The sequence below is a fragment of the Notolabrus celidotus genome, chromosome 9 (genome assembly GCF_009762535.1).
Source record: "Notolabrus celidotus isolate fNotCel1 chromosome 9, fNotCel1.pri, whole genome shotgun sequence".
Classification (NCBI taxonomy): domain Eukaryota; kingdom Metazoa; phylum Chordata; class Actinopteri; order Labriformes; family Labridae; genus Notolabrus; species Notolabrus celidotus.
In genome coordinates, this window is record NC_048280.1 from 19,261,661 (window position 1) to 19,274,824 (window position 13,164).

Sequence of the window (13,164 nt, forward strand, 5' to 3'; positions counted from 1 at the left end):
CACTCTTTCCAAACAATGCTACAAATTGTTTCGTATACAACAAGCACAAGAAGCACCCATTTTTGCAGTGAAACAGCTAACAAAAAAAAAAGTTTGACGTTACAGAAACTATTATTGTTAACTTCTCTGTCAATAAACTTAGGTGTGTTCCGTAAGCATGATACTCTTGAGAGTAATTACTGTTGTTAAGTATTTCTGACTGCCTCGTGTCTACCTGGATGACATCACTGCTGGCTGGAAAAAGCAGTTTGGGCAGCACCCTACTGGCATCAGTATGTGGGTGTTTCCACACTGGAACAGCTGCTGATTTAAAAGAATGCTGAGGAGGATGAATACTGCGAATGTCTTGGCACGCAACTCTCTATGTAAGGTCATGTGCAAATGTCGCACAGAAATAAATGTACTGTATGTTTATAATGACAACCCTCCCTCTTTTATACAAAACATTCAACAAACAGCTACCTTGTAAATTACTATCTGTATTATAATTTTTCTTTTGCACCATGTGAGTTATATAATAACACTATTGAACTATTATTACATCACATTTCAATTTATTAAATAATTAACCATCAATATAAAGTAGCTCCACTTCCGAAAAGTTGGTTCTGTTTTCTTTTCCTCTTTGCAACTGCTTGTTTTTAAAATGCTGTCTTTAAATAAATACTATTTACCACTGGTTCCCAGCCTGAGGCAAGTACCCCATAAGCACCACAAAATAAGTCAGTGGGCCATAGAAAAGTCTACTGTTTTCTATATTTTTGGTGTTTTTAGGCTCTAAAAGCTCTAAAAAATCTAAAGGCTCTAAAAAATGTGAGAAGATAAAATCAGTCTTTGCAGGAACCTTAGGTATTACACTGACATGGTGACAGGTTATGGAGATTGCAAGCAGATAATATTGTGTTCTAAGATTTTACAACGTTTAAAAGGTTAAAAGAAAAAGGAGCACAAAAGATTGAAGTTAGGCTTCATGTTATCACTGACTGTGGAATTAGATGAAGATGTGATAGACGAGTAAGGTGTCAGTGATTTTAAGTAGTGCCTGTTTCCTGATTATGACCACCGAGGCTTGTATCTTAGTATTTGTTGTTGTTGTTAAGCACATTGATTAAAAAACAACACACCTGCCTGGATTTTTAATGATCCTGAGTATAGTGTCAACACTAAACCCAGAGACTGCTAATTGTGTGTTCTGGCCAGATGATATAGGCTTTTGTTGAGGTTGTGTTTAATGTATCTTTAAATTTCATTTTGTCTTTTGAAAATTTAGAACATTGTTTTGTGCTCTTGGGGGTAAAACTCCAATATTGCTATCATCAGGGAAGAAAACTTCTATAAGAACAATATAAATGCATAAACTAAATTATCTGCCTGTCATTGAGATTTACAACACTCACAGTTTATTGAAAAAGTATTTTTTTTAAGTATATACATAGCGTGATGATATTTTACACATGTAAAGGATAATTTGTTGGAGCAGAAATGTGTCTATACTTGAATCTAAACTCAAATTAATTTTGACCTTTGTTATTTTTTTCCAACCTGTTTGAGCTACAGATACTCACACAATTCTCCAACAAAAATACTTTGAATGACAGAGAACCATGTTGAACTTATACAGTGCATGAACCTCTAATATCTCTCTTTGTATTTGTTGGCAGATTTTGTTGGGAGAACATTACATAGGGGAGAAGTCTGGTGTCCCAGACATCTGATTGGTCCTCTCGTGAATACATTATGTGATTAAAGGGAATGGAATAAGCCTGAAGAATTCACAAGGAAATCAAAGATGTCAAACTGGAAAAGTGACTCAGTGGTTCACCTCACTTGACTGTTTGGAGCAGAAAAAATCAAAGGAGTTTTTTTTGTGTTGTGGGAAGTGGTGAAAAGTTTCTATAGTTCAATCTTGATTAGAGAAACTGATGTAGAGCTTGAGTAATTTTGGTGTGGGTGAAACTCCTCTCAAATTAGGAATTAGTATACATATTTGACATTATGATGGATGAACGAAACGTTACATTTTTTAATGTCATTGTTGGCTGAGAGGTAAGAAACACCTCTGGCAGCTACGTATCTATACCATAGACTGTAAATAAAAAGATCTATACAAATGGATAAAGGGTTAACATGAGGCCTTTCACCTACTCACCTGTGTATGATCTAACTCATGAGCTATGAGATTAAAGAGTACATATGTCAAAAAGAACAACCTCAAAAAGAGGTTAGTAAGCCCCCTGATAGTGATAGGGACAGTGATATGATGCGCTCCAGATGCACAAGTTGGCACCCAGTGTTTAATGTGACACATTCCTTGGCTTTTGTCAGCCAAGAAATGTTCACAGAAAGATAGACAAGAATGGCACACTAAACTTTCAAAGAAACACATTTAAGCTTCTTAGCTGTTGTGAGTATGTGTATGAAAAGTTAGGGGGTTCATGTCTGAATTTCCATTGATTGTACGTACATACAAGTAACAAATATGATTTGGAGACAGTTGTCTTCATTAGTTATATTTTTTTTTTTTTCTATGATTTTGTGTGTGAATAAATGTTGGTGTGTGTACAATCATGTGAACTTGTCATACTCAGAAAAGGAATTACTAAAAAATGTGGAGCATTGTGCAGGGCCAGTAGTCTCTGTAACCACATGTCAGTGTGTTGAAAATATTTTAATTATGTGTGAAACTTGTAAATCTTTTGATGAGGGCTTCACTTAGTTTCAGACCTTGAGAAGAAGAATATTATGGCGGGGCCTCTCCGGGGCAGACTTCTTCAGATCTGTTTTTCAGGTTTGGTAAACACGTGAGTTTGGTGTTTGGATGACATTTGTTGTAATGGACCATAATGGTAATGTGACTGCATGTGTAAAGAGTCAATGAGGCTCCTCATGATTATAGACAGATAATCTGTGATTGGTGTTTGATTACGTATTTGTATGAGCATGCAGGTGTGGGTGTGTGTTTGTGTGTTTGTGTGTGTGTGTGTGTGTGTGTGTGTGTGTGTGTGTGTGTGTGTGTGTGTGTGTGTGTGTGTGTGTGTGTGTGCGTGCGTGTGTGTGTGTGTGTGTGTGTTTGTGCGTGTGTGTGTGTGAGTTTGTGTATGTCTGTGTGCATGTGAATGTACTTGCATCCATCCCTGTATGAACTCGTTTTTTTTTTTTTTTTTATCTCTGTCATTGTTTTGGCCTCTCTCCCTCTCTTTTGTCTTTTCTTGACACTTCTTTATTGTGTATCACTGATGCAATGAGATGGTCAGATCATTTGTAGCACAGTAGTGTTTTCTCATACTTATACTTACAGGCTGATCATTATCAAAAAATCACGAGCAGACACGATGAAGACATAACAAAGATATTTTTGAGATCCTGTCAAAAATCATTTAAACTAATGTTCTCAAATATAGCTCACATATTCCAGTCAGTCCAGAAAATGCATCCATTAACCTTTGACCTTAGCCAACTGTACTGTACTCTTGAGGAGGCTGAAGCGAGCTGGCCTGAGCTGCTGTCCTGACTTCTTTTTACAAGTTTTTGGTGGATGCGCATACTGACATAACTTCATCACTGTTTAGTATGGGAACTCCTCTACAGCTGATAGGAAGGCACTGCAACCAGTGGTTCAATCTGCTGAAAAAAACAACCAACAGCAGCCTCCCTTCCCTGGAGCACAATAATGTCAGCAGGTGCAGAAGCAGAGCGTCGCATATTATGACAAACCCCACCTCCTTCCCTCAGGCAGAAGGCAGCGCATCCTCAAAGCAAGAACAAGACAAACGTGCAGCTTCTTCTTAGAGGCTGTGAGTCTTGTCTCTGACCTTAAGTCTGCCCTCTGCACTTTTTACTGCTGTGACTGCATCCGGCTACTGATGCACTATTTTTTTAACATACTGATCGATTTTGAACTATGTTTTCTATTTATGATAGGCTTTTAGGTTATGTATGTATTTATTTATTTATGTGTTTATTTATTTATTTATTATTTATTTATAGTGTATATTTTAGCTATGACACTGTAAAATGGTATCTATTCTGTATGCTAAAAGTAATCACAGCAGAAAAGTTTTAATCATCATGGGCAAGGTAAACATACGTGATGATTATGTTAAGCATTTAATGTATGAATTTATAATTTTCTTCTCCAGTACGCTGCACACTTCGAAAAAAATTGTGGTATACTGATAAATAACCTCAACAAGACAGCACCAGGATTTTGTCATGTGTTTTAGAGCCTGTTTGCTGTTTCATCATAATAAAAAATGAGAATTGTTTTTCCTCAGAGCACACATTCTAGTACTTTGGTTTAAACAGTTAACAAAATTGAAGCAAGAACGATGCTAAGGCCAAGAGACACATTAATAATAAACACAGGTTCTGAGTCATCTATGTGAATGTTCTCACTGCATTTAAGTTATGACGGTAATGTGCAGGTCTGTGAACACGCCCGGTGAAGATTGGGTGTTGGCAACAAACAAATGACAATATGGTGGCTGGTGATGAATGATACATATCATTTAAATATTTACTCATATAGTCATATCTTTGTTGTTCTGTTTCAGATTCATGACTCTAATCTGACCTTTCTGTTGCACCGGCCTAAATTACGGAGCAAATCTCAAAACCCTCTAAGCAGCTTGATCATTTCTTCACAGTGAGCAAAGTTGATTCATGATAAAGCCTGCATTAAATCAGGGATTATTTCTACATTACTTGAGAATGTGTTTTGTAGCCTTATTATAGTCTCACAAACATCAAAAGGACCATCTGACCAGTTTTTGCATAAAGATCTAAAAGGCAAGAGGACATTTACACATTGGGAATTTTTTTATTTATAGAAATAAGCTGCAAATAAACAGCAAATCTTTACTAACACATGGCATCTACTGAGAGGTGCAGAAAAATTATATAGATATAATTGGTGAATCGTGACCTATGATTTAATTGTACTCTATTAAGTGCAGGCTCAACCAGTAAACCCGGGGAACCTGGTAAATTGAATGGCCTTATTTAATTGACAGTTGAATACTGTAATAGTTTTGTCAGTTTGTCAGGTAGACACCACTCGTTTAGGCAAATACAAAGGTAGCAGGTTAGTGCAGCTGTATTGAGCAGACAGTCCCACAAACCGAATAAGTAAACACAACAGAGATGGCTAAACTTTGGTGAAACTTGGCAATAATTTGCTTCTCAAAGGAGTGACATGACAGGGAATTCATTCCATCAGAGCTTTACTAAGACTAGTGTGTTCAATTACATAATTGTTCACAAATGACTGCACCTGTATGTGGGGTGTTGTCAGAAGGTTGTGACATTGATGGATCTTCTTTTCATTGGAACATCTAAAGAGGAAATCGAACCGGCACACACTCACACATGATTGGAGGAACTTAACAAGAAGCCAAACTTTGGTCAGCTCAGGTCTTCAGGACACACTGATGATCACCTCGATCATCAACCCCTTGATGCCTGCCTGACAGGGGTGAGGGACCTGTCAGGCAGGCAGGCTGTCATCATAGTGCAAAACCAACAACCTCACACTTAATGTTATCAAATAAGCTGGGTGTGAATATACGGAGGTAAGCAGCAGTGCATGAAACCCATTTGAGAAATAATGTGACACCTGGGAGCAACTTCAGGTAAATGCTAGTCCTCATGCACGGATTACAGAGAGACATCTGGACAACTTAGAAAATTCTGAGTTCCTCTAGGGCAGCTAAAGGCTAAGTGGAAAATAACATACCAGAAGGCTTAACAAATTCTCTGTTTAAGAAAGATAGAAGATTAATGAGGTCATATTTTTCCTGACACTCAGCTTTGCACTGCAGATAGTCCTCAGAGACATATTTGCACGTTGCATGTTTCACTTGAGTGTCTACACAATTACATTTTAAAGTCTGTCATTTAATGACATCAAAAGCTTTTAAATTTATATTTTAAGTTATTTAAGTCTAAGATCTGTATCTTAGAAAATATATCTGAACTATTTGCTTCTTCCTTTTGCAGTTTGGATAACTAAGCCACATTGGAGTCAAGATGTCATTGAACTTTGAAAAATTAAATCTCACAGCCTACGACTCCTCACTTTTCTCGTTGCAGAAAGGAAAAGCATTGTGTAGGGACAAACAGGGTCAATCAAAGGACATTTCTTTAGCTCTGCTGCCATCTATTGGCTCATCTTGAAGCCTTTATTATTTGATCTTTGCAATATGACTGTGGGTGTTATTCAAGTTGAAGAACAGTGGTTCAATTCAGTCATATTTATCTTTGTAAACCACAGATTAACCCCAATTACAGTGTCACCCTGAACATGTGGTGGTATAAAGCTACATCTCTGAACATGTAGTTGTATGATTAAATACTGTGACCTATGGGCCAAAAAATTGGTCGTTAAGTTATTATATGAGAAGGCTTTATTAAGGATTATAGATGTAATAATAATAATAATAATAATAATAATAATAATAATAATAATAATAATAATAATAATAATAATTCATTTTATTTATAGGCGCCTTTCTGGACACCAAAGGTCACCTTACAACACAGCAATAATAAAAGCAACATTCAACAGTAAATAAATACATAAATACATTAGAATAAAGATACAATACTAGAAAAATGAAAGGGCAGTGGAAGTCATTCCAGTTTTTAGGCAGGACTTGAAGGTGGTGGGAGAGGAGGAATTTTGTACGTCCAGGGGGAAAGAGTTCCAGAGGCGAGGGGCCGAGCCGCTGAAGGCTCTCGACCCCCAATGTGGTCAAGCGAGCAGGTGGTAGGGTGAGTTGGATGGAAGAGTAGGACCTGAGACTATGGGTGGGTATTTTTGTATGGAGGAGGTCAGTGAGGTACTGAGGAGCTAGGTTGTTGATGGCCTTGAAAGTGAGGAACAGAATCTTAAAAATGATGCGGTACTTAATGGGAAGTCAGTGGAGCTGCTGCAGGACAGGTGTGATGTGGCTGGTGGAGGGGGTTCTGGGGAGGATGCGGGCAGCAGAGTTTTGAAGCAGTTGAAGTTTATGGATGGATTTGTCAGGTAAACCAAAAGAAGGGAGTTGCAGTAGTCTAGGCGGGAGGTGACCAGGATGTGAACCAGAATGGATGTACTGTTGAGGGAGAGAGATGGACACAGGTTAGAGATGTTACGGAGATGGAAGTATGCTGACCGGGTGTCATTAGTGATGTGTTACTGGAATGACAATGTACTGTCGAGGATTACACCCAGACTCTTAATGGATTTCACGTAATTTAATCAATTTTTTTTGTTTATTTTTTAAAACATATTTCTGATCATTTAGGATAAAAAGAAAGGGTCAATACCATAGATTGTATAAAATTCTATCAAATATGATTACACAGATATTTGTCTGATTATTTGCCACAGCGCCTGCGCATTTAAACTGCCGTTCTGATTGGGTCATGCGATCAACTTGTACTTCCGGTACAGCCCAAACAACGGTATTGATGTCAACATAGAAAAAGCATTTTCACTGTGTCATCATACCATTTTGCGCTCTTCCTCATCATGTCAGCTCCTGGTCTTCTCCTGGCTGTTCTCGTGCTGTCTCTGGGCTACGGTAAGATGAGGTTTTACCGAAGACGAGTCTAAATTATGCATCACTGTCACTCGATTAGTCGCCATTTATTCTGTTGTGAAATATCAAGGTTGTTATCGTGGGACTTGCGACATGTTACAGTCATAACTTGACCGACGTTGAAATGTTTTTGTTTCTATTTTAAGATATCTTTGTGCGTGTCGCATTTTAAATATGTGCTTACATCCATGTCCCACCCACAACTGTGTGTATCTCTTTTTTCTTTGCATTTATAGGGGACTCAAGGTTCATCATAGACCCTTTGTCAGTTGTACAGCAGAAATATCTGGTAAGCCTCAACATATCATTGTTTGGCATTATAGTAGTTTGACAGGACGTAGGCCTACTTTACCTGAGAGGCATGTTCAATCTTATTCCTGTGCATGTCCATACAGTACATGATCATTACAGTTTCCAGGTTAATGATCATCTGTGTGCATTTGAGTTATGTTTTCTCATATTATCAGTCTCTATCTTCTGTATCGGCAGAAATGTTCGTATATGGTGTTTGCCTAAAATAATAAGGTTTCAATTATGGTATTATTACGGTGGCCCTGAAGTGCAAATCACAACGGCAATTCAGAAAACACTACGCCATTAAAGCTGGGGTTGGTAATCAGATTTAGATACACTTTTTGTTATACTGGTTAAAATTATCTTTATGTCCCGATGGCAATCAATACATAATGTGTTCTTAAAAAAGAGCGAAGAAAAGCTGCTATCTACAGCCAGAGTAAACCTGGGAAAACACCAACCAATCACCGTTTTTTTGGGTGCCAAAATTTTAAACCATTCAAATCCTGTCTTGTCATTCTGCCCGCCTCCTGTGTGTACATTCTCCCAGTGTGCACTCCGAGTCTCCGTCCCCTGCCTCTGCTTCCCCTGACTCTACTGACTGCCCCTCTCGCTCGACCTCGGGCCTGTTCCCTCTGACCCGATGAGGTACTTTGCTCAGGACTGTAGTCCGGATCAGAGTCTAAAAAGCCCTCACCACGGGGCTCTGACAAGCAGAAGAATGAATGACATTTACTAAGTCCTACAGAAAATGTATATGTATTGTAGCGTCCGTTCGGACGCTGTAGGGATGACGAGCCGATTTGTGAACACGTTTAGTTTTAATAACCGGTCATTGTCGGCCGTGATCACGACAACCAACAAAACAACAATCAATGTTTGAATGGATGAAGAACTTCTCCTCTTGTCTCTCCTCTCTCCAGCTCACACACTCTACACCTCTCCTGATGCCTTCACTGACTGTCAACACTGTAGGAATTAAGAGCATCTACACTGAACACGTTTAACAAATAGGAGAGTAGTTACAGTATTATATGTGTTATAACTTTTCTCCGGATCTCGTGTCACCAGTACAACTGGATAATGCTAGAATGACAGTTGTAAGTACTAACAGCATCCATATTTATTTGTGTTTTTAACTTTCACTATGATAATGTTTTGTTGAGGACCGGTTTTGAATCAGTCACCATCATATGGTCGCAAGTCAGCGGCGCTCGTGCATGTGAGCGGGGGGGGGGGGGGGGGGGGTCGTTTTGGAGGAGCTCTGAGGGAGGAGGGGAGGGGTTAGACGGAGTCATGAGGACATGCTACATTCAAATTCATGCTAGTTTTCCGAGACTGCCAACCCCAGCTTTAACCAAACCAGAAGAAGCATATCCAGTATCACGTCATATCCATGTCTTGCATCAAATAATTCTTTAATAGCAGCATGTACATTGTCGCTGGCAGCATTCATATTTGGAAAACATGTAAACCATGTATGTCCTTCTGTGTCAAAGGATAGACCAGTCCAACCAGCAACGAGTCCTGTCCCCCAAGGGTACCTACTTCTTCCAGTATGATTAATGCTGTAATGTTTTCTGATTTGCCGTTATGATTTGCACTTCAGGGCCACTGTATATTATGGAGCAACCCTAGAAAACCCTTATCTTGGTTTCTCAAAAGCAGGATATGATTTTAAGATAAGATTAGATAAGATAGTCTTTTACTCGTAACACAATGGGGAAATTCAAGTGTCACAGTAGCAAAGTAGACAGTGCAAAAAAATATAAAGCAAACAAGAGCCTATAAAATATCAATTATTACAAAGTTATTAGCAATTAAAATTAAAGAGGACTTTTTAGTCAAAGGATAACATTTTTCCACATTTAGCTTGAGTGTGTCCAAATGTAGATAATTTGACTGTAGACTCTCTTCATTAGACTCTGGATATTTGCTCAGAATGCACCCAGATTGTCCGGCTTTCAGCCAACATGATTTCCAGCAGAGATACCAAGGTGAGTATATGGGTGGCTGTCTCACTACACAAGTTTCCCTTAGGAGATTATATTGAAGATGCTTACATTGACCTACAAATGGTGTAGGTCATTTGCCCCTTGAAGTTAACTGAATGAAAACAGTGTTAATTTGTGTGGACTAGCACACCTAGCTGTTTTCAACACAAGAAAATATCAATGACTCTTTCCAAGGTAAAGGATAACACAGGCTGCTCTGTTTTTGCAGGAGACTGTATATGAAACCTTGCATGCTCTGTGCCAACACCTCCCTGGAGAACAGGCATCAGAGTGTGGGTCACAGGTGAAGACGTATTTGCCAAAAGTCCTGCAGCAAACCCCTGGTCACCTGGTGAGTTAATCGCAATTAAAGCTTTGTTACAGGCACCTGAAAGACAAATAAATACTTATTCCTTCACTGATCATCTTAACGTGTCTATGTAGAAACCAGGGCAGACCTGTATGGTGTTTGGACTTTGTGCTGCCCACAAAGAGGAAGAGCAACTGAACCTTCCCCACCATGCCGTTGATAAAGACATAGCCAACCCTGCTCTCGACACAGCTGCAAACACACATGTGAGTGTGAGAATATTAATGTTAGCTAAAATTGAAATGAAAATTGTGCTATTTATTTTCATTCTGTAAACATCTGCTTCCCTTTCTCCAGGAGGTCTTCAGCCCTATTTGCAGCCTGTGTGTGCTAGTTATCAAGAAGCTGGAGACCCTGTTGCCTGAAAATATGACTGAGGTGACTCTTTTTTTGTGTACATTTGGTACATAGCCTCCCTCTTCACTCTACAATGTTAACATCACTGTATCTTCTCTCTTTACTGTAGGATGCTTTGATGAAGCTCATGGAGGAGGTGTGTGATCTTATACCCCAGAGCTACGAGGACGAATGTGACGATTTTGTCAACAAATACGGGAAACAGATTGTGGAGTTCCTCTTATCCTCTGCTGCACCGCATACGATATGCACTCTTTTGCACCTTTGTATGTTCAAGGAGCAGGCTGTTTCAGGTCAGTCACAAGTTTACGGCGTTTAAATTTGGATGGGTTTTTTTGTCTATTAGTTTGACTTTACACTTCCCCTCTGTGTTTACTCTCAGCTGATTACCCAAAAGTCCCCCCTCGGACTGTAATTCATGCCGCACACTGACTGTGCTGAGCAGACTTCACCTTGGTCCCAACTCCACCCAACCTGAAACTTCCTCTTTCCTCCACTCTGTGTGTGTGCAGCACCCAAATGCCATACCCAAGGTCTGACCATCAGCATGTACCAACACTTGGTGTCCATCAGAGCTCACGACTAAAAACAATCTTTCATAGAAGTTTCAACCGGCTATCCTAGTGTATTCTATCTATAAATTAGTTGCTCAGCTGAGTATGCATCTCTCTATTTCACTTTGCATGAAAAAAACTGTGAAATGACTCTTTTTTCTCTTCATAGTGTGAGGCTTTCATCAACATCTATGGCTCCAGACTGCAGGAGTTTCTGGGAAACCAGATGGATGTTTCAAATGCTTGTGGAGTAAGAGTATAAAAAACATCATATGCACACTGATCTGTTCAACTGTAGTGACTAAAATAACAATTTGAAATCTATGTCTACACATAATGTTACAGATCTTCACAAAGACTGAAGTAAAAAGTATATGCAAACTCACATCATTTACATGTGTTACAGTTTCCCTACTTGTCAAGTCTCAGATGGTTTTCCCCTTCTGTCCTGCAGAGAGCTGATCTTTGTATTGCCTCCAAGAAGTTGGAGCCATTGGGAAAGAACCGTTGCACTTGGGGACCAAGCTACTGGTGCAAAGACATTCAAACTGCTAAGAAGTGTGGTGTAAGTTCAATTCAATCAGTCATTGCTAACTTAGCTGATAGACGTGATGAATAGAACAAGACTGATATTAACATTTAGACCATACAGTGTTTTTTTTTTATTTAACCCTCCTGTTATGTTGCGGGTCAAATTGACCCTTTTAAAAGTCTATTTTAGGTAATATATGCCTTCCAAACCAGCTAAATGCATTATAAAAATCTGGGCAGCATGTGACAGAAGAGGTGTCATGTTAAATTATCAACATCACTTCATAAAAAAAATAAAATCAAAATTTAAAATAAAATAAACAGACAATCAATGTAATCTAAAACTATTGTATTTATATTCAGGGCTTTCCAATGTACATTAAAAAAGTGTTAACATTAATTTTAATGAAAAACGAGCAAGTTATCCTCATTGAACCATGATCTCTGAGAATTAAAGAACACCAATGGACTAAATCTTGATTTAAATGGTTAGAAATGGAGTTAAAAAATTGATTTAAAAAAAAAATGTTTATTGTGATTTTTTGGGGTTCTGACACTTTTGGATAATTGAATATGCCCCGGGTCAAATTTACCCAGGAACATTTTTGCTGTTCCAGAGAAACGAACATAACAGCATTATGCTCTACGATGAATAAGCAACACCCTATTTTTGTTTATAACACACTGCAAGGGTCTGCATGTAGTCAATATGCTCCCTTTGCAGTGAGCATTTCTGAAAGGTTTGACGGTTTTGCAAAGTTAACAAAATTTCACATTTTTTAAATACTGAAAATTAAGGCAAAAATCAGTCCATTTATGTTTACACACATGGGTCTTTCCCTCCCCTGTGTTAATCTGTTCCATGCTTGCATATTACCTACAGTGTATAGTGATAATGTGATCATCAGTTAGCATTTCTTATTTGTCTCTGTTTTTATCTGCAGAACCAGGCCTTCTGTGAGAAGTTCATGTGGAAGCAGTGAAAGTCCTTGCCTGCTCTGAAAATATTTGCACTTTTTAAAAAATGAATTACTTCACCGATTCATGTTTTGTTTTTAAAATGTAATGCACTGATCAACTTTTTTAACGCCTGAGTAAATTGTAAACTTATGTGCTTTTTCAATCAATTCAGGCATAAAGAATTATCATGAGTTCTCCAGCTTGCATGTAGTGTCATAAGACAGGCAGTGATTCAGTCTGGAACGTCAGTTTCTGCAGAGGTGACCAATTTTGTGTTATTTAGTAAACTGTGATATGTTGCTATGAATGTGGAAATTATGAGAACCGTTGTCCATATTTAGAAAGATGAAATTCAGTATATATTAAAGACTATTTGGACAGCTGACGACTGGAAAAACTCTTGGGCTACTTCTTTGTGACTGTGCTTCTGTTCCTTGATCAATATGTACAGTTGTGCTCATGTTTACATACCCTGGGAGAATTTATGATTTCTTGGGTAGTTTCTGTTGTCTTTATGA

General features: G+C 38.5%; 1 protein-coding gene and 1 pseudogene across 1 annotated transcript; one reads left to right on the top strand and one right to left on the bottom strand.

Moving 5' to 3' along the window:
• The window catches only part of LOC117818802, a 34,921-nt pseudogene that overhangs the window by 12,585 nt on the left and 9,172 nt on the right, over positions 1 to 13,164 (bottom strand).
• sftpbb (surfactant protein Bb) lies at positions 7,418 to 13,031 on the top strand. The gene is made up of 11 exons (XM_034691888.1): positions 7,418 to 7,568; positions 7,823 to 7,875; positions 9,803 to 9,877; positions 10,104 to 10,226; positions 10,319 to 10,450; positions 10,542 to 10,622; positions 10,711 to 10,898; positions 10,999 to 11,134; positions 11,325 to 11,405; positions 11,610 to 11,720; positions 12,631 to 13,031. Exons 1-11 carry the CDS (start codon positions 7,517 to 7,519, stop codon positions 12,667 to 12,669), a joined length of 1,071 nt encoding a protein of 356 aa, XP_034547779.1. The 5' UTR covers positions 7,418 to 7,516; the 3' UTR covers positions 12,670 to 13,031.